General features: G+C 39.6%; 1 protein-coding gene across 2 annotated transcripts in view; it reads left to right on the top strand.

Moving 5' to 3' along the window:
• Positions 1–22,214, top strand: part of CACNA2D3 (calcium voltage-gated channel auxiliary subunit alpha2delta 3) — a 662,271-nt gene that overhangs the window by 431,368 nt on the left and 208,689 nt on the right. The window contains exon 15 of one of the 2 annotated variants that reach the window (XM_075287891.1): positions 9,831–9,848. The exons of the other annotated variant lie outside the window; for it this stretch is intronic. Within the exon in view, the coding sequence (XP_075143992.1) occupies positions 9,831–9,848 (18 nt within the window). The remainder of the gene's footprint in view (positions 1–9,830; positions 9,849–22,214) is intronic. 2 annotated transcript variants of the gene reach the window in all.

Below are 22,214 nucleotides of genomic sequence, written 5' to 3'. Positions count from 1 at the left end.
CCCCAGGGGGTGCCGATTAATATTTGTTATTCAAGGAAATACACTCCATCTCTATATGTGACTTTCACGAAGTATCTCACTGGTATGAAACTAATTGTATTTTACATAATGAATCTCTTCCCCCTCATTCTTTAATTACAGGATAGTCAATATCTATCACCAGTTTTTGTAATTTATAGTTTCACAAGCTTTTTGGGGGGCATTACTAACAGTGTGTGGGGGGGGGGGGGGGGGGGGGTTACTCCGAAAAAACACTGTTAAAATCACTGTAGCCAGATTGTTCATTAAAAAAATATATAATTGACCTTTACATACAATGCGTGGTGTTTTGGAGGAATTTTTTATGGCATTTTTTCCTTTTTTTTTCCAAAACGCAACGTACTCTGGGTATAATTTTTTCAGACATTTTTGTATTGATTTTATTATGGACTTTAAAGTCTTTAAAAAAAAAATATATATATATATTAAGGCCAAAAAGAGATACAGGTGTATTGTGATGATCAAGAATGAAATGTCATGGAGAGACAATGTGGGAAGACAGCACTAGTCTGAGTAACATTTGTGGCATCATTCTTTTAAGATGGCCACAGAAGAATCTATTATTTTTAAGGTCTCGATCGGGAAAGTACAGGCTGGGTTGAAATCCATGGTCATAATTCACTCCTTCTATTGGGACAGTTCTGAATGGCCTTCAGTCTAGTGATGTCCTTGTCATAATGGTTTATGGTGTCTTTGTACCAACTGGTAACTTTGACTTGTACCTTCAGCTGTATATTATTTTTTTGGGTTGGATCTTATGTTGCAGAATCGTTGCAATCCAACACAGTGGATACAGGAGTATTAGTCATGGATAAATTCATAGCTTTGTTATAGGGAGCTCAAAAAGGTTCATGGGCCTCCATCACAAAGAAGGTGCAGCCTACCAACTCTCGCAAGTTTCATTAACATACTCCTGCTAACTAAGGGGGCGTTCACACTTGTGCCCCTGTGCACTCTGTGCCATTCCACTGGGTTTCCGTCCTAATCCCTGGAGAAACTGCATAGGGGACGGCTTCCCAATGGTCAATTTTAAAACCCATTCATTTGAATGGGTTTAAAAAGCAAACCGCCGGTATCCATACACGGCCTTTCCATGGGAAAATGTTTTTTTTGGTTTTTTTGGCTGGCCGTAAAGTCCTGCATTCTCCGGGGCTTAGGATGTAAACCTGGCGGAATGACACAGAGCGCACAGGGGCGCAAGTGTGAGCACGCCCCCTAAAAGTGACAAACTATAGTGGCCAAATGTCACCTTAGGAAAAAACATGGCTAAGTGACTCTCTATCATTTCTGGTGCACGTTACGAGGAGACCAACCTGCCAATCCAACAACATGAGTCTTGATTTTACCATATTCTATCGACATGCTCAGCATCGCCTTATATTTATCGAATGTTCATTTATGGAGGCCTGATCCTTCAAAGGAGAATTTAGAAGTCTAAAGTTATGTCTATGGGTAAATTAAGAATAAGGGTAAAAACTACCTCTACCACAGGATAGGCATACTAAAACACAACATGCCAATCCAACAGCAGATGGGCTGCCATCTTGATTTGAGCATAGCCTATCAACATAGTCGTCATATTTATCTAATGTTCAATTATGGACCCACAATCCATCGAAGGAGAAAGCAGAGATCAAAACCAATGTCTAAAGATTAATACTACTAATAAAGACAACCTATTAATACATGGAGTTGTCTGGGTATTATAGTGTGATATAGAAAGATAACTATGATTTAGCTTTAAATATTAGACATGGGTGCAACACACCCAAAAATGGAAAAAGTTAAAACGAAAGCCTCAAAAAACACATTGCTTGACAGGTCTATCCTCTTGAATTTTTTCTCCTCACAAGCACTTGGCTCATTACTTGCAACTGAAGGGTCAACATGAGATGATGAGACATGGACATCTGGAGTGTGTTAATATGATGGAATCTGAGGATCGCATAGTAAATCTTCCATAGTTGTATCCCTCAGTGCATTCATAAGTTCACAGACAATGACCGATGGCAATCACTGGGTGCGTTTTGCTGACTTTTTTCTAAAAAATAAATAGGGGTATCCCGTCAAATAAAGTGGAAGATAATTTAGTTTTCAGCAACCGCTCCCAAATATTTATGTACATTTTAATAAAATATAGATATGGTGATTTCCAGTCATTGGTATCAACTAAATTTTTCGAGGGTCGGTCTACTTATTTAATTGTAAGCTTGGCTGACTACAAGAAATTGACATGAAGATAAAAAATAGGAATGAAAAAGCTTTATAGGTTTTATTTTCACAGGGACGAGAAACAAGTCAACCGGTTAGGAGACATTGCACAAACAGAAGATCTCAACCCAATTTTTTACAAGATAGATGCAGTTGTAGTACAAAGGATTCGTATGGGATTACAAAAGCAAGGCATCATATCTGCTGCTGTCTTTCAAGATATATACAGCTAGAGGTTTATTCTATTTGTTATATGGTTGAATACTTAATGGGGTTGTCCCAACATCGACAACCCCATTATCCACAGTAATACCTGTATGTTCACTGGGGGCCCCACTGCTTCTATCCTTTGTATTGATCCCCCACTTGTCCATAAAAGCCAATCAGATTCACACTTATTTGGACAGGGGTAAAAAGTGACAAGAGTGGTTATTATGGGCATCTGCTTCTCTATACTGGCACAAGCTAACACTAAGTTCACACCTATGTTGGGGTTTCTATCCATCGGGTCTGCTTGGGGACCCTATCTGCTTAAAAAGCAGTTACCCGCGGAAACCCTATTATAGCCTATAATGGGGTCTGCTGGTTTCCCCGGGTTTCTAAAATTGCTTGCTGGACCTTTCTTTCTCCATTTTTCAAGCGGAATACCTGAACAGTCTTTGAGCACAGATGTGAGCCCAGCCTTAACCTATCTGTCAAAAAATCCAATAAGTAGAATTTGTTTTCCGACCTAACTGATTTTTTTTTATTATTTGGTTTTCCAAATATTTGATGTAAAATTTTAGTGTACATTAGGCTACAGTCACTGGCACAGTGGAGATATAGTATTCTGGGGACTCGCCAATTGCCAATTACATGCACAATTTAATTCACAATGACGGACATTTTCGATTTTCTGCTGATACATTTTTTAATACTGATTTACCCAGTTTGAAGTAAAACATCCTGCACCAGGAAATGGTCATTGCAAATAGATGTAAATATGATTATAAATAATGCTACATTTGTAGCATAGATAAGAAATATAGTATTCATGTCTAGAGGACCTCAAAGAGAATGAGGAAAAAAGACTTTAACATATTGGACCTCAGGGTCTTGGGAACAGACTGAAACATGGCAACACTAATGCGGCCAATGTCAGGTGGTTTTCCAGGGATTCCCTAAGAGTCTGCCAGAAAAAAAATTGTAACGTTCTTCGAGGGCATACACAGAAATTGCAAGTCCCAATTTCCGAGGAAGTTTGAATCAGGGATAGGGCTTAGCAAAGCAGTGGTTATTCTGGTCCTTAGTTCCCCAGCAGCACAGCATTAGTGTCCTTTCCATTAGCTGGCTGGGGCATCAGGAAGGGGACGTAAAGGAGGATCAGTAATGCACTAATCCGTTACTTCCCCTTCCTGATGTCCTAGCCAGGGGATAAACCAGAATTCTAATGTGGCATTGCAGCTGGGGACTCAGAACCAGGTTACCCATAAGTCCCACCCCCTTATACAAAATTCCTGGATTGTAAATATTCCCTTCCTCATCCTCAGTTGCTGCTCTCTTGCTGCAGTCAGGGCATTCATGATGACATCGATAAATCGTCATCATCATTATGTTCACAGCGCAGTAGGAGAGTGGCACGGGGGCAGAGGGATGCAAGGAGGTGCTTTTATCTGTGTAACTGCCCCATCGTTTTTTTTCATTAAATACCAAACTTTTTATGTTCCTGCATATGTACAATATATAGAGATATACATTGCCAGATATACAAAACATATTATTAACCATACAGTGGACTGGGTTAGAGTGTTATCTCTGTACAATGCTATTGTATCTTGGTATAGGTAATAGAAAAAAACCTATATGGAAAGCAATAGAGATTGTGGCTCAGTAAGAGTAACAACCTTGTATCCTTTGTTTCTTGGGTTCAAATCCTGGCTAAGCTAATTATTGAATTCATGGAGGATCTCCAGGCAACGTCTTTATTAATACTCACTGCAGTTAATACTAATGACCCAGCAACTAACTATTCATGTGGTGAGGGGTCTTGAAGACCAGGAATCCTGGGTGAGTTGACAAGTCGGGGTGTAGCGGCCAAAGTCCCTGTGTCGTTCTAGCCTCCCACTTTGCCCATATAAAACCCATGTAATGCCTTAATAAACAAAAAAAAATGTATTTTCCACTTTGTCACTCCAATGTGCCCAGATGAATTCACATCACAGCAGGTGCTTGTCAGATACGAATGAAGCGTCTTAGAGAAATCCAGAATTTTCTGTTAGAAATAATACATATTAATTGCCGGCGACATTCACAGCGTTCCTGCCATTTACATATGCAAATTTTTAAAGTGCCTCTGACAAAGGAGCGAAAACTCTTTTTCAAGTGACCAGCCAAACGCCAATCCCTGCTGCCATTCACAAATTCCCTTTATGTTTGATAAATGACCTTTTTTCCCTATTCTGTCTTCTTTTCCCCGCACATATTGGAGCCATTGTGGCATGGAATGATGATTGCATGCAGCCCCCGAGAACCTGGTTGCCGAATTAATTGCAGAATGTCACAGTACAATGAAAAAAAGCTTAAAGCTGCATCAATATTTATTTTAACGAGATGGCACTTTTTATCTGCGACATCGAGGACGCCACTTATTTATTTCCAGAATTTTTTTTTTTTTTTTTTGTAAATGCAGCAGATGAAAAAGATTCTCAGAACATCAAACCAAGGAGATAAGCATAGAGAGTGCAACATCGCACTTCCTGCTGGGTATACGAAGCCACGGATGCCATCTGTATTAAATGGCACTGAGAGAGCTGATTACGGTTGGCCCTCCTTTTCATAGCAGATGGGTTCATTAAATTTAATAGCCTCCAGAGCCTTTCGAAACAACGCTGAGAACATGTGGAGCGTACTGTGACACTTTACATCTCACCCCAGAGTCATTAAATCTTTGGCTCGGGTTATAAATATTACACTAATTTATTTCCATTAAAAGCTATTAATGTGTTAATTATTAGCAGATTGCGGGATTCATTGTATTGTACATCGATATGGTAATTAATACACCTAATCCAAAAGTTGTATTGAATGTCTGAAATGTGAGTTTTGGGTATTTTCCATTGGTGACCTATCCATAGGTCCACAATATAGTGTATGATCCATGGACACATTATGGGGCAGATTTATTAACCTGTACAACCTGTGCTGCTAGAGAATTTTGGTCCAATTAAAATTAAATTATAGACCTCCCCATTTCTGCCCTAAGCTGACTTCTGGTCTACGTTGGCCAATGGACACACTATTTTCAAGGTAATGGCTAGAGATGGGTGAACTGACTCATACCAGGCCGAATATTTCAATAATATAGTATTGGAATAATATAGACTAATAGGTGTAGGCCAATGGGAGGTGACAAAAAAAAACCCATTCATGCTCACCTACCATTACCTCTATTAGGCCTCCTTCCAGTATTCGGCACTTTCCTGGTGACATCATGCACCTGGGGTCACCGTTGAGGCTGTTGATTTTGCCACCAGCTGTTACATGAGCATATCAAGCATAATGATGGTCGGTTTGCCCATATATGAATGTGATTGGGCCTCATTACCAAAGTGGTGGACGGAGAGCACTGGGCTCCGTGAAGAGGCCCAAAAGAGATAAGGGAAGGTGAATATGAATTTTATTTTAAATTTATTCCACCTCCTCTGGGCTTCCACCTATTATACTCTGGGGTCTGAAGAGACACTATAGTATAATTATGACACATTCACTTTGGCTGTATTTGCCTTAGAGAGCAAGAAATTTGATAGATAAGTTCCTAATAGCCCTGACAGTATTCTACACTGTGTTTTATAGATAGGTTCCTAGGAGCCCTGACAGTGTTCTACACTATGTTTTATAGATAGGTTCCTAGGAGCCCTGACAGTGTTATACACTATGTTTTATAGATAGGTTCCTAGGAGCCCTGACAGTGTTATACAGTATGTTTTATAGATAGGTTCCTAGGAGCCCTGGCAGTGTTCTACACTATGTTTTATAGATAGGTTCCTAGGAGCCCTGATAGTGTTATACACTATGTTTTATAGATAGGTTCCTAGGAACCCTGACCATGTTATACACTATGTTTTATAGATAGGTTCCTAGGAGCCCTGACAGTATTCTACACTATGTTTTACAGATAGGTTCCTAGGAGTCCTGACAGTGCTATACACTATGTTTTATAGGTAGGTTCCTAGGAGTCCTGACAGTGTTCTACACTATGTTTTATAGGTAGGTTCCTAGGAGTCCTGACAGTGTTATACACTATGTTTTATAGATAGGTTCCTAGGAGTCCTGACAGTGTTATACACTATGTTTTATAGGTAGGTTCCTAGGAGTCCTGACAGTGTTATACACTATGTTTTATAGATAGGTTCCTAGGATCCCTGACAGTGTTATACACTATGTTTTATAGATAGGTTCCTAGGAGCTCTGACAGTGTTCTACACTATGTTTTAAGCAATTTTAAGGTCTGGTTAGTACCAAACTTGTTTAACCCAAAATGAATCTTGCAGACGTTTATCTTTTAATAATGACTCATTTTGCCTGCATATTTGTGAACTCAATGGCCAGTGTTGATGGTCAAGCCTTATAGAAACGTATTTTCCACTGCATTCATAGATGGTCATCTCAGAGAGGTTTTACTGTTTGTACTGTATTATCGATTCCTTTCCTGATGTTCTTCTACAGTACACCAACATTCAAGGAAAAGGCTTAGCACAAGCTGACCACCAAAAAAAACTTGATTCCACCTAAGTCTTAGTTTAGTCATTCTCTTCACCTGCTCAAGTCAACTTCACAGTTAAACTTAGTATAATATTTCAGAAATTTCATTGTCTGTGAGACACATAACTATAAGAATTACAATGACTTCTTAGCCTAAACAGACAGTTCTTTAATACATTTTTAAAATCGCCCAGGGCATGGTGTGCTGGAGTTGTCCCCAGTGATTTCTTCAGGGTTGAGTGCTCAGAGATAATTCCCTCAGCAAGTACAATTTATAGCACACAGTCTGTTGCTGAGAAGTGCTCAGTCCTTACCCAACATATCAGACTGATTGCATTGAACAGGCCTTTTATGGTTTATTCGGAGCAGCTGGACGCATGCAGCCACCTGCTGGGAAATAAAGCACAGCAGTCCATCTGTAGAATCTCTACTGGTTACTGGAGACCATTGCTTCATAAACTATGGGCCTTACTGTTGAGGTACCACCTTATTCTTGACGAGGTCCAAGGTTCCCCATTCAGCAGGACAATACCCCTCTTCCAGGATAACATTATTCAAAAAGTCGTCTATCACAGATATATTTCTGTGCAGTTGGTTAAAAACTTACTTTCTTTTCCAACTGTGTGGAGAACTTGCATGTTTTTTGATGAATATTACTGAGGGCACTTTGGCTGGTACTTTTTAGATGAATTCAGACATGGCGAAGAAGGCACGGTGCCACCATAATGTTTTTGTGGCAGATATCCAAAGGTAGAACAGATACTACATCAACTTATTAGTTGCAGAAGATTCTTGGACAGGGGGCCAGCAACGTCCATCAAACATGTCCTAAAATTACCATTCCAGTGACCTATGTAGAGTTTTCGCGAGGAGAATTTCTTACCAAGCTGTGGTGGGCAAATATATCAGGGATTGTAAATTTTAACTGAAAACCGAACTGGTTGATGCTTGTGGACAGGCCATACAAATGTGGTTATGGGACACAATATGTTGAAGGCATCATGAGTGGCCATGATTTTTTAAAAATTTTCATTACATTTTTTTGAAGTTTGTAACTATTTAGAGGTCCTTGTTCTTTGAAAAGTGGGATCACCAAAAGTCGACTCAAACCATCCAACACACATCAAATGAGTTAACAGGTCTAATGAGCTGATCAATGCACTCTCCTTATTTCTGGTCGATACTTTAGGAATACCATTGATAGAACAATAACTGTTATGATAAGTTTTGGAAGAGGGTGTCACAGGAAAATACAGCAGTATATGGGTGGGCTGAGACTAAGTGTCTTTGTAACATATCAGAAATTAACAATAAAATCAACTCCATCTGTTGGCTTTCTTGGAAAGCAACTGTCTACCAATGTGTCCACCAGTACCTTCCCACAAGTTTCATTAAAGACTCTAGCTTCTCATGATACAAATACATTATGCCATCAGGGTGCTCTAGAAAAGCTCTTGAAAGTCTCCAAAGGGTGGCCACACATAAACATCTTCCAATGGAGTATTGCAACATTGTTTTCTTTTCAAATCAGGGCATTTTGCACCACTTGTATCGCAGTATATTGTGCCAGGAGGGAAAGGTAAGGTAGGACACATCTGTAGGCACAGTCAATGGTACTGGTTGCGTTCACAGTGAGGGTAAGAGACCCTCCTTTCTCAGCATCGTGGAGTCTCAGTGGTCAGACCACTACAAGTCAGCTATTTATCCTCTATCCCAGTGGTAGGGAACCTTCGGCTATCCAGTTGCTGTGAAATTACAACTCCCAACATGCTCCATTCACTTCATGGGAGTTCCAAAAACAGCAGAGCAAGTATGCATGCTGGGAGTTGTAGTTTTGCCTTAATTGAAGAGCTGAAGGTTCCCTACTCCTGCTCTATCCCCTAAGGATACAGGATATGCTTTGTGACAAAACCCCTTTAAGTGCATTCCATGTTGTATCTAATTTAAATCCTGAAATTATCATACCACTTTTTTTTCACCACATTGTCAGCCAGTCCTATTTCTATACAAATATACCTCAATATTTCAACCCAAAAAACATAATCAACATTTTATATGATTTTATTGAGTGATTAACATGATTTCCATATCAACATGATGTATATTGTATGATATGGATCTCATCTCCTCCAAATGTCATCTCCTACAATAGTTTTGTCCTTTTGAACTTTTGCACCCTTGTTTGTTCGGGAATTTAAACTAAACCATGTGGGGAGGTGTAAAAAAGTCATTTCACATGATGCATCGGTGACAAATGTGAGTGACATCAACGATCCATATCCAGTGACTGCTGAGGCCACTGATTGGTTTTAGTGGTCTCAAGGGAGCAGGACTTTCTGCATCGGGACACTGACTTGAGGCCAAATGGACATCGATGGTGGACAATGGAATTCTAGTGACAGGTGACTGTGCTTTTTTTTTTTTTTTTTGCCCCCCCCCCCCCCCCAGCCTCCACATAGGTTAGTCCAATTCCTGGATAACCCCTTTAATCCGGAATCTACTCATTTCTTTCTACAATGGTCTCAAAGTGGAAGGAAGACCTAATGAAGAGACAGTCTCTTGCTCAACAGACAAATCTTCGGGTGGCTACTTTAGTATATGTAGTTGCATGCATTGAAATGGTGGTCACCCATGCCACTTGAGACGTTGATAGGGATCACAAAATTTTGAATAAACAAACAAAGGTGGGGGCTATAAATAAGGAGATAAACAAGTGATACTAACCACTTTATATGTATGTAGTTACACCAGATGCACCAGAATCAGCAACTATCATGGTACTAAAGATATACAGAGATTTAGTTACACTAAATGAATTTTTGTTGTTTCTGTTTTTTCAGCTCCCTCAGGCTCAAAAGGTAAAAAAAATAACAATTCTGTTAATATTTCATTGAGTAGAACATTTAACGTTTGTGCATGTGTGCAGTGCTATACACTTAGTACAGTGGAACCAAGGTCAACATCATATTCAATGGTGTTTGCTGAAGAAACTTGTACTCTCAATCTTAGGGAATTTGACTGCGCCAATACATAGTACATCTGTTTTGGGCATTATTTTGTTAAGAAATTACAAAGCAAACAGTGTTGAAATCGACTACTGTCCAGTGCTAAAATACAAGGGGCCTTATAGCCCAGTATAAGGCGTCTTAAGATTTAGCACTGGCTAGTGAAAGGTGTATAACCTGGTCTCCACTGTTCTAAGGATCCGTCTATGCGTCATCTGAATAGAGTACATGTGAATCTCATGGTCTAGAGATATTCTGTCTGTAACTTCAGCCTTATCCCATAACTGCTACGGTGTATCACAATATGTATATATAACATGATGGGACTTGTTGAACGACAAGCTGGAAAATGGTATTGGCATCCACTCAGATTCTACCTGTCATTTTCCCATTTAGGACATTAAATGTACTTAGAAACGTACTAAATGGGACTTAACTGGGAGATCAAGGGTCTAGTACAAGGTTTATGATATTAACAGGGTTATCTAAAGCTGGCCATACACATTACCACATGACAAACCTGCTTATTTTAACAGGACCGTCCAACCATCTTTTGGGTATAGGGACCTCCAGAGTTTCCTCCGGTTGGTAGATGTCTTTAGAACGAAAAGTCAAGTTGTTGGATTTCAACATGCCCAATCATTAAGGTTCCACCAGAATTTTCTGGGAGCATCTTACTCCTCTTTTCCCATTCAGAACACACGCACGCTTGGCTGAACAGTGTACAGTGGAGTAGAGAGGAATAGATGTCGGTGGAATGAGTGTTTGAACGACAAGCTATTTGGTATGTATGGCCAGCCTAAGACCACAGACCACTCCATCCAGATGTCCAGAGAAGGTTCCTCCTCTAGGGATCATCATGCTCCTTGGTCAAGAGAGAGGTCTTGGTCTCCTCCATTGCCCATTCTCCTCTGGATGTAAAACATTAGGCTATAAATAATTTACTCTAATAATTTCACTCTTTATATATTACAAAAATGTGTGTTAGAATCTGATTGGATAATATAGTCTACGGGATATTTCCTGTGTAGCAGTTTTATAAATTCTTCTGTTGTTTTCAAAATGAGCCCCATTTTGGTTATATGCATACATATGGGTATATATATCACATTCTGTGTATCACGTCATACATGTTTGTATAATCACAAGAACAAATAACTGCAAAAAAACTCTCTCATCTTACACATGCACCATTTTCACCCCACATAGTGCACCTCGTGAGATGTCACTTGACATATGTTTGAGAGGTTGACATATACAATATATGTACACTTCTTAAAAGGGTCTGAGTATATATGTCAGTCACACATATTTGTAACTGATACAGTTTTTGTAGGACTGTGTCCAATTTTTAGTGGAGGGCATAAAACAGTTGACCCGGCTCTTTTGAAGTCATTGTATTTCACAGAAGTTACAAGATACTGTCTTCCAGATAGGGATGAGGAAAACTATTTTAATTTGTTTTGTTGGCGTTTCGTTGACAAGCAAATATCCTGTCATTGACCAAATGTAGACCAAACTCGAAAGATTTGTCCAGGGGTATGAAAACATGGCAGCTTTCTTCCAAAAATAGCAACTCAGGCTAAAGTTTCTGAACAGCTAATGTGGCACCACAGTTTTCATTAACTATCAAGGCTATGGTGGCATCTGTGTTGGATCTCCATTTTGAGACTCCGTCGTAGAGGCCACCTAAATCGGAAGACCAAAAGAATGTTCTACACACAGACTCCAACAGACCCCATTATAATCATTCAGTCTCCATATGTGTCCGCTATTTTAGCGGTCCATGTGTCCTCCGTTGGACCACAACAATGGTCACCTTGGCACAGATATGAGCATAGCCTAAGTCTGAAGAAGAACCGGCCTTGTCCAATATGTTGCTTGCTTAATACTTTGGCTGAAGTTACAAAAAATTAAATTGCAATAAACTCTATGCAAGTCATGTCTCTAAATTTGCATTTGTCTTACAAAATCTCTGGTGAAGGTATATACATGGACAAGTACCATAACATTTCAGAGTCTTGGCTTTGTCCCTGGGTGTTTTTGAACATTAACATCAATGGGAATGACTTTCAATACCAAATAAAACCCACAGGCACATGAAGAGCTGTTTCTGGAAGAAAGCAGCCATATTTTTCTAACCATGGCCAACCCCTTTTAAAGTATCACTTTTCAGCCTTGGTTATCTTACATAAATGGAAACCCGCTCCCTGATAGGAAGTTTAGTCCATTGATCAAATGCTGGTAAAGAGAATTGTTGCTGAATAATTCATCTTTACTTTTGGGTTTTGTGAAGCACCCATTATTTTCAATACGAGATCATCCATTCCTAAAAATGGGATATGGTGCAATTTCTTTTGGGAAACTGGTGGGAGCAACACTTGCTTCTAGTCTACAACTAATGTGACCTTGTGACCTTTAATATTGTCCTATTGATGCAATAATAGCTATACCCTTAAAGGTGTTGTCCAGCCTCGTAAAAGTAGAGAATTATTTTGAAATAGTCCAACTCCCCTTTCCAATGCCTACTACTCCTGTCTGAAGCTTCCTTGGTCCGTGTCATAGTCTGTATCTTGGCCTCCAATAATGAAGCCTATGTCACCAACATGTGACCAATCCAACCATTCACTATGGCTCTCATCACTGCCAAGGTCACCACTGCAGCCAAGTCCACATGAAGATATCAGGATACTAAGACTAGTGTGGGGCAGAGGAGGTGTCGGAATGGGAGTGATGTGGGACTAATATGGTGAGTATCACTTCTTTTATTATTTTATAGCTTTCTATAAAATTATTAGGTGGTTCGACAACTCCTTTAAGACATTGGTTCTTATTTTACTAGACTTGGAAGAAATCCTAAACACTGCGTAAGGAGATTTTTTTTTTTCTGAGATGAATAACGCTTTAGTGTTGATGTCAATAAAAAGTTCTAACATTCCAGCGAGAGAACCGTGATTGACACAGCAAAGTAAAATATGCATTTAAACATTTGATGCCCAAACTTGTCACGATTTCCAGTGGATTTTCTCTGTATTCTTGAAATGTTATTTTTCTGTCAACATTTCAAACAGTCCCCATGTCTAAACCAGATTTACTTTGATCTTTTGTGACCAGTTCCATTTCATTCTCCACTTAGTATGGAATTCTTTTCCACACGGGTTGTGCCATACAGTGCATTTTTACAAGGTATTCTCGACTGTAAAGCTTCAGATCTGTCGCCATGTGCTAGTGCAGTTCGATGTCTTCAAGGCCATGTTATTCCTTCCTCACTACTGTGTCTTCATACACATTGCTTGTCTTGTTTGTGATGTCTCATTTTTGTTGGTATCAACTATGGAGACAATATTCCGGAGAAGTGAGTCCAGAAATGTAGCAACATTGAGACTTGTGCTCACTATTTCAGGATGTCCATAGCAAATTTCCTGATTTTATTGATGTACCATAAACCAAATGGAACAAAAACATCTATTCTGGAATATAAACCAACAGGAGGCCATTGGAATTGAAGGCATTTAGAATGAAAGAAAACCTGTTGTGGTGTACATGCAGTCCTATATGTGGGCAGGATGTTATAGAGCAGGAAGAGCTGGGCAGATTGTTATATAATAGAAAAAGATTGACTATAATTAGTAGTTTACTAATATAAATCCCTGCTACTTTTATGCTTAGGAGTCCAGTGGGTGGACCTACTTAGTGACTGACGACTATCTCTGAATGCAGTTTTGTATGGAAAGGTGTCAATCACTGAGTCGGACCGTCCATTGGACTCCTTGGTGTAAAAAAAGTAGGAATGTCTATAAATAAAATACAAATTGTACCAACTCATCAAAAATCTTTATCAGTCAGTTCAACTCCACCTGTTCTATGACTTGCATCCCACAGATCAGGCTCCATGTTCAATGTGACGGGTTCTCTTTATCAAAAATGTCCTAGTATATTTAATTTTATCAATCCAATCCTAAACCAAGAAAGTCTAAGAAATCAAATTACCTCCAGCTTTCCTTGGCACCAATGTTAGGCTATATAATGTGTAGTCCAAAGAGCAGGAAATAGAAAGTCTAGAAAGGTTGCAGGGAATCCTTGCCTTGCTAATAAAACTCAATAAAATACAATAAAACAAGGTTTATCGTCAGACGACAAATTGTTGCAAAAATTGTCTGTAACCTAGGGTCCATTGATGACAGTACTCATGACAAAAAGAATTAGGGTGCTCATAGGCTACAACTTTATATGAGGACCCGGGTGAGGCAGTTAGGATAAGTTCACATGGCGGAATGTGGAGAGGATCACTTTCTGCCGCTGGCTTTTTCATGTGGCTAGCCACAACGGGATGCCGATGCAGTGCACCAGCATTCTGTCCCAGAATCCCGCAGATAAATTGGCCTAATCAGGAGGTAGTCTCGAGCCGCGGAATCCATGTGAAGATGGGGCATGTCACAAATTTTTTTCCCACTAGCTGAAGCTCATGGTCTACCCACCCATTAGCTCGACAAGGACTATGGATCTTACCTAAGTTCAGTGGGTCCGGGTAACAGCCTTGATTTACTTGGTAATGACATTAGCCTTCTGATCCAGACTTGATTTCCTCTATTTTTATTTCTTCTACAGTAATAACAAAATGTTTTATTGTTGGTAGAATCTGGAGATGTTGATCTTAAGCCGTGAGAAAACCAATATACACCCTCTTGAATTATATGGCTTTATGTATTTGAGCTTGTCCTTAGAAGGTCTTAAAATTGGGTAAATACAACTTCAGATGAGAAACAACACATGACCAATTAGAATGTGTCACTGTTTATTTAACCAAAACTAGGCCAATATACAGAAGAGCTCGTAATTTTTTTTTTAAAAACCATACCGTTACTTCTTCTATAGGCATTAGGAGTGTGAGTAACAACCAGGTACTGCTAAAAAAATGATCATCAGCAAGTGTGCTACTCTGGAGTATTCAGGCATTAACCCTATGTCAAGGAAGAAAGACATCAGCAATGATTTTAGAATAGCAATTGCTGCTGTCAATCAACCTGGGAATGAGTATAAGGCCATTTCCAAACAATCTGAAGCCTATCATTCTACAGTGAAAAAGAATATTCACAAGTGGAAAACATTCAAGACAATTCTCAGAATTGGACGTCCTAGCAAATTAATCTCAGGCCAGATCATTCAATTCTCAGAGAAAAAATCCAAAATGTACAAGCTCAGGCCCATACAATTAGAAAATGGAATAAGAATTGTTTGTTTGGAGGGGTTGCCAGAAGAAAGGCTTTTCTTTCTAAGAACAAAGCAGCATGGAAAATTTGCAAAGTTGCATCTGAACAAATCATAACTTCTGTAACATTGTACTTTGAGAAAATGACAGCAAAGTGAAGCTGTTTGGCCATAATACATAATGTCACGTTTAGAGAAAACCAAACACATCATATCAATACAAACCTCATACCAACTATCAAGCATGGTGGTGGAGGGGTGATGACTTGGGCCTGTTTGGCAGCCATAGGACCTGAACAGCTTTTAGTTATTAAATTGACTATGAACTCCTCTGTATGTCAATGTGTTCTAGTCATATGTAAAACCATTGATACAACAGCTAAAACTTGGCCAAAACTGGGTCAAGCAATAGGACAATGATTGCAAGCACATCAGCAAATGTACAACAGACTGGCTGAAAAAGTTTACAAAAAGATGCTTTAAGAGCTTTAAGATTTATGCATAAAATATGTTGCAAACGGTAAAAAAAGAGAATATAAACTTCAAAAAGAAAATCACATAACAATAAAGATGGACAAATAGGACAGTCATAAAATGTGTTGAGAAATATGGGGACTGAACCACAAGAGGTTACATCAGGCAATGCAAGAAAAACAAGTGAATATCATGTTGTGTAAACCAGGAGTGAGACAAATCTAGTAGTGACATCTGAATGAAATATTAAAGGATGTAAAAGCAATGCAAATGAATGAATGAATGAGTCTACAATAATGTCTTCAGTAAGTCTATGTGTTCTTAAAACTAGAGATGGGCGAACCTTTGAAGAATTGTTTAGTTTCGGGTTTGGGTGGTTCAGTTCAAAGATTTGTTTCGAGTCGAATATTTGTCACAAACCGTAAACTACATTGGGGCAACACTATGGCTCAGTGGTTAGCACTGCAGCCTTGCAGCGCAGGAGCCCTGGGTTCGAATCCTGACAAAAACAACATCTGCAGGGGCCACACGGTGGCTCAGTGGTTAGCACTGCAGCCTTGCAGCGCTGGGGTCCTGGTGTTCAAATCCCGCCAAGGGCAAAAAAACATCTGCAAGGAGTTTGTATGTTCTCCCCGTGTTTGTGTGGATTTCCATCCCATATTCCAAAAAAGACATACTGATAGGTAAAAATGTACATTGTGAGCTCTATGTGGGGCTCACATTCTACATTGAAAAAAAAAAACATCTGCAAGGAGTTTGTATGTTCTCCCTGTGTTTGCATGGATTTCCTCCCATATTCAAAAGGCATATTGATAGGGAAAAATGTACATTGTGAGCTCTATATGGGGCTCATAGTTTACATAAAAAAAATAAAATAAAACGTAAACTAAATTAACAACATTATTATTCTCTGTGGTCTCGTCAATAACTAGATACCCAGGGTAGATGTAGAAACAGTTATACTCGCCTTCCCCCACATCTCTTGGGCAACTTCACGGTACTCCCTCAGAGTCTTCTTCCAACCTATGCTGGCCTCCCGGATAACATCATCATCATGTAATATTGGTACTCTTCATGTGACTGTGATGACCTTGGCACATGTGATGTCACCAAAAGGCCAGATGAAGCTGGAAGAGAGCCCAAGGAAGCATCGGACACCTCAAAGATGTCAACGAGATGTGAGAGAAGGCAAGCACAACTGTTTCTCATGTTTCCACACCTCACCTGGGCTTCCATTTATATTGTATTCTGGTGTCTGAAGAGACTCCAAAGTTTAAGAATTTTACATTCAGGTAGAAACCAAAATATTTGAAGAGTTTGGGTCAAATCAGATCCAAACCATCTCTAACCCTAACTCAGAGTAACCCTTGAATTAAGTAAAACTATTCACTCTGTGTAAGGTTGGAATTTCCTAATACTCCGAATTCCCTAATAGAGTCTCTGAAAGTAGGATTTGTGACCTAAACAATGTGAACTTGAAATTACATAAAAAACAAGACAATTCATTTATCAAGCAATTTTGGGAGATCAAATACCAGAAAACAAGTTATATTTGGTGAACATTGACATATGACATTTGGATAACTCAGCTGATAAGTGGTTAGTTTACCCCGGTGGGAACCTAAAGCGATGTAACTTTTAGAACAAGACAACCATCGACTTGTTTCCTGCTCCCATGTAAGCTACAAGAAGTGCAGATGGTAGCCGTGGAGAACCCTGAGGGCAAAAAGGAGAATATATATCTATATTTTCCCTTTTAATGACATAATGAATGGCCATGTGTTTCCCACATGTATCCCTTTCATCCAATCCATGAAAAATAATGTTTAAATATTACAGATTTGGTTAATAGATGTTACCCACATGTGTTACGCAACCTTTCAAGTGAACTGCTGTGACCTCATACCGATCATAAATTTGTCATTATAGATAAGAGTCCTGGTAGTGTTACAGCATGTACTGCTATGTATAGGGTGGGTAGGAAGAACAGCAGCTAGACTATGGAAGATGAAGGTCCATGTCATGTTCTTAGCAGTGGAATTCATGCACGATGAAGCCAGCTTAGGCTCTGTTCACATCTTATGTTGCAGTTTTTCCCAACATTTACCTCTGACATTAGTTTCCAGGATATGTCACTGTATAGATTTACAGTGACCAGTGGCATAACAAGGAATGGCTCCCTGTGGTGAACTTTTGACATGCCCCCCCCCCCCACACACACAACTGACGCTGACCCCTAATGCCACCACCCCCGCGCGCATTTCTGCACACACTATAATATCCTTTATTGGCCCCTGCACATAGTATTATGTCCCCATAGTGGCCCCAGTACACAGTATTATGTCCCCATAGTGGCCCCAGTACACAGTATTATGTCCCCATAGTGGCCCCACTACACAGTATTATGTCCCCATACTGGCCCCACTACACAGTATTATGTCCCCATACTGGCCCCACTACACAGTATTATGTCCCCATAGTGGCCCCAGTACACAGTATTATGTCCCCATAGTGGCCCCAGTACACCGTATTATGTCCCCATACTGGCCCCACTACACAGTATTATGTCCCATTGTGGACACCCATGAACAATTATTACTCAGACCCCAGAGTATAATAATCGGAGACCCAGAGGGATACAAACAAAAAACTACTGTTACTTATCTCCCGACTCCCCTGCATTCTCCGTCGCTGTCGGCCATCTTCCGGGACGTCATGTGACTGGAGCCCTGCGTTGCGGGTCATATGACGTCACGCAAGTAGGCTGAAGCCTGCCCGGAGCCTGGAGAGGTAAGTAACAGTATTTTATGTTATCTTACATCTCCCCGGCCTCCGATCGTTATACTCGGGGGTCCAAAAAGACCCCCAAGTATAATAGTGCTTGTGGGGCCCGCGCCGTCACTTACCAATCCCGGCCCCTGCCAGGATTGGTAAGTATATAGGGCCCGTTACCAGCTGGAGTAACTGCAGTCAATAACAGTCTAGTAAAAAAAAAAAAAAAAAAAAAAAATGCAGCGTTAGCGGCCCCCTAATGTCCCGAGCCCCGTGGCAGCTGCCTCTGCTGCTACGGCGGTAGTTACGCCACTGACAGTGACATACATTGTTCATTGACCTACAACCAATCTTGGAATGCTCAATAGGAAGACAGTACTTGTTTTAGTGATATACCAAATTTAAGTTAGGGGCAATATTTTTTGGTCAAACCTAAAGATGTTTTGCCCATAATAGATTCTTTTATGCTTATGGCATAATATAATGTATTTATTATATATTGACATAAAATAAAACCATGATTGTAAATCCGAAATTACCATATATTCTAATATAATAATGGTATACGGTATGAAGTATAGTACTACACATAATTATTCATGAAAAGCCCATATGAATATACTGTATGGTATATTGAGCACTGAACAATTAATACCAACATAATGCAACAATATTAATAATAAAGAAATTTAGTATATGGCTCACCGTTTCTTCGGGTGGAAAACTTCAAGGTGCACGACCTTCGCTTCGGACTTCAAAAAGCAGTACATATAGGTGCCAAATATAAAGAGAGAGAGATATTTGGCACCTATGATACACTAATGTATTACTGCTATATAGTGGTCAGTTAATAAAATTATACAGTCACTCAATAGTACTGTTATATATTGGCCAAATAATACCACCATAAAGTAGTGCAGCCATGTAGTGGTCAAATAATACCGTCATATAGTGACTGAATAGTCCAGCGATGTAGTGGCCAATTCAGATGGACATACAATGACTAAATAGTACTGCTATATAGTGACAGATTAATACAGTCATAGACTGAGTGAATAGTACTACTGCATAGTGGCCAATTAATATAGCCATACAGTGACTGAATAGTACTGTCATATAGTGGTCAATTAATACCACCATAAAGTGGCTAAATAGTACTGACATGTAGTGGTCAATTAATAACATCATATAGTGACTGAATAGTCCAGCAATATAGTGGCCAATTTATACAGACATACAGTGACTAAATAGTACTGCCATATAGTGATCAATTAATACAGCTATACAGTGAGTGAGTAGTATTACTACATAGTCGCTTATTAATATAGCCATACAGTGACTTAATATTACTGCTATATAGTGGCCAATTAATACCACCATAAAGTAACTGTATAGTACTACTATATAGTGGACAATTTATACTACCATACAGTGACTGTATAGTACTGCTATATAGTGGCAAGATAATACCGCCATACAATGAGTGTATAGTATTGCTATATAGAGGCAAGTTAATACCACCATACAGTGATTGAATAGTACTGCCATATGGTGGATAACTAATACCATCATAGAGTGCTTGAAAAGTACTGCTATATAGTTGCTAATTAATACCACCATATACTATATAAACTATACAGTTCCAGTCCCAGCAAGGGTTTTACGGACTTGTAGCCTCACAGCAGCTTGAATACCGTAAAATGTCCAAACCTGTTTGAAGTATTTCATGTATTTATGGGGTAAATATTGTTTCTTACATTGAAATCTGAATCGGGATCTTGTCTCCAGTACATGTGAAAAAAATCTGTCTGCCGTTATTTGTTTCCATAAAATTGCTGACAGTTTTCTTTTTGGCCCCTCTGTCATCCTTTACCTTGTGTAAGTGATGTTTTCTCCTCTCCTACCTCGCCACTCTCACATTTCAGCAATTTCAGAACATCATATATCATGCTTCGCTTCACTTACCTGCGACTCTTTGAAGTGCTGCGTTTTATGTCACCAAAGATTAAAAACAATTTGCGGGTTTACGGATTTCAGAACTCTGTGTTATATGAAAGTACTGTAACTATAACTGTGCCTAAGGAGGAGCAGGGGAGGGTTATTTACTATCAGCCCTCAATAACTTGCAGTTTTTTTGGTGTTTTTGGGGCATTTTACAGATGTTGTTTTTTGGGAATGCGGCTTTTTAATATTACCTGAAAGCAGCTACCAAATGGATTGCTATTGATGGATCCTAAATGGGTTTTCTGGGACTACGATATTGATGTCCTATCCTTGGGACAGGCCATCAATATTACATTGGTAAAGTCCGATACCTGGAACCTCTGCTGATTGGCTGATTGAAGATCTTGGGTGAGCTCCACTTCCTCTTCTTAGGTCAATGACATCATTTTCATTGGCCACATGGCCATGCTACAGCTCAGTCCCATTCAAAAGAATAGGGCTGAGCTGTGATACCAAGCACAGCCACCAAACAATTTATGGCGCTGTTTTTAGTAAGTAGAGAAGAAGCCACAGCAATTAATGTCAAAGTCTTGAAACACCCCTTTAAGATCATACTCAGCTGAACCTACCTAGTTGACTATCTCCTATTGGGACCTCCTGACATCGGTCCAACATCAACACGAATCTAATTATCCCTGATACTATGTTCTCCATATAAATAAGCCATCACCTGCAAAACCAAGGATGTTTGTATATGGGAATCTAGAGAGATAGACTGTGATTTTTTACCTAGTAAACGACACAGAATAAAGAACAGGACCCTATAGGTGTGGATGGCACTATAGCCATCTCAGGTCTCTATCAGTGGTATATGTTGCGAGCATATAAATGTGATCAAAATCAAGAATACAATGTATAAAGAGCCTTGTGTGACAATAATACAGAAGGTGTGATGTTCCTTCACACTAAAATGTAACAAATGGGGGGTTGCAAATAACTGATAATAAGTATCTTCCATTCATCTCAATGTGGTGATCACTCCACCAAGATTAGGGACCAGGAACCCCAGATCTAAGCACTGGTGGAAGACAATACAATGAGTGTATATAATAAAACTTTCATAGTGTAACTTCTGGAATAAAACTGGAATAAGACACAGATCATCCAGCCATGGATCTGTTTGTGCTCACAAAAACCTCTTCATGTTCACAATCGTATTGTTCCCATTGTGTTACTTTCTATGTTGTGGCGTGTCTGTTAGGACTACTTGTACTGTTTTCTTGTCCCTTCTGTTATTAATATGAATAAGATTGAACCTTTATGTTACTGTGAATTGAACTTTGGAAAATGTTTAGTCTAAAATGTTTTCTTTGTGAATAATTTTCAGAAAATATTAAAGGAGTCTTCTGGGCTTATCAGTTAGGTCATCAATAGAGATGAGCGAACACTGTTCAGAACAGCCGTTCCGAACAGCACGCTCACAGCACACTCCCATAGAAATGAATGGAAGCGGCCGGCACGCGGGGGGTTAAGCGGCCGGCCACCGGCAAAGTCTGCGTGCCAGGTGCTTCCATCCATTTCTATGGGAGCGTGCTGTTCGGATCGGCTGATCTGAACAGTGTTCGCTCATCTCTAGTCATCAATTGACGATCAGTCGGGGTCGGACACCTGGTGCCCATATAGATCGGCTATTTAAAGTGTAAGTAGGCCTTATAGAGTGCATGCTGCCACTTTAAAGACCATGTTACACTGCATTCATTGGTGACATGGCCTAGTCGCAGCACAGTCCCATTCAAGGGACTAAGTGGCAATTCCAAACAG

Source organism: Leptodactylus fuscus, chromosome 9, assembly GCF_031893055.1.
Source record: "Leptodactylus fuscus isolate aLepFus1 chromosome 9, aLepFus1.hap2, whole genome shotgun sequence".
In the NCBI taxonomy this organism is placed as follows: domain Eukaryota; kingdom Metazoa; phylum Chordata; class Amphibia; order Anura; family Leptodactylidae; genus Leptodactylus; species Leptodactylus fuscus.
This window is presented reverse-complemented; position numbering and strand designations above follow the sequence as displayed.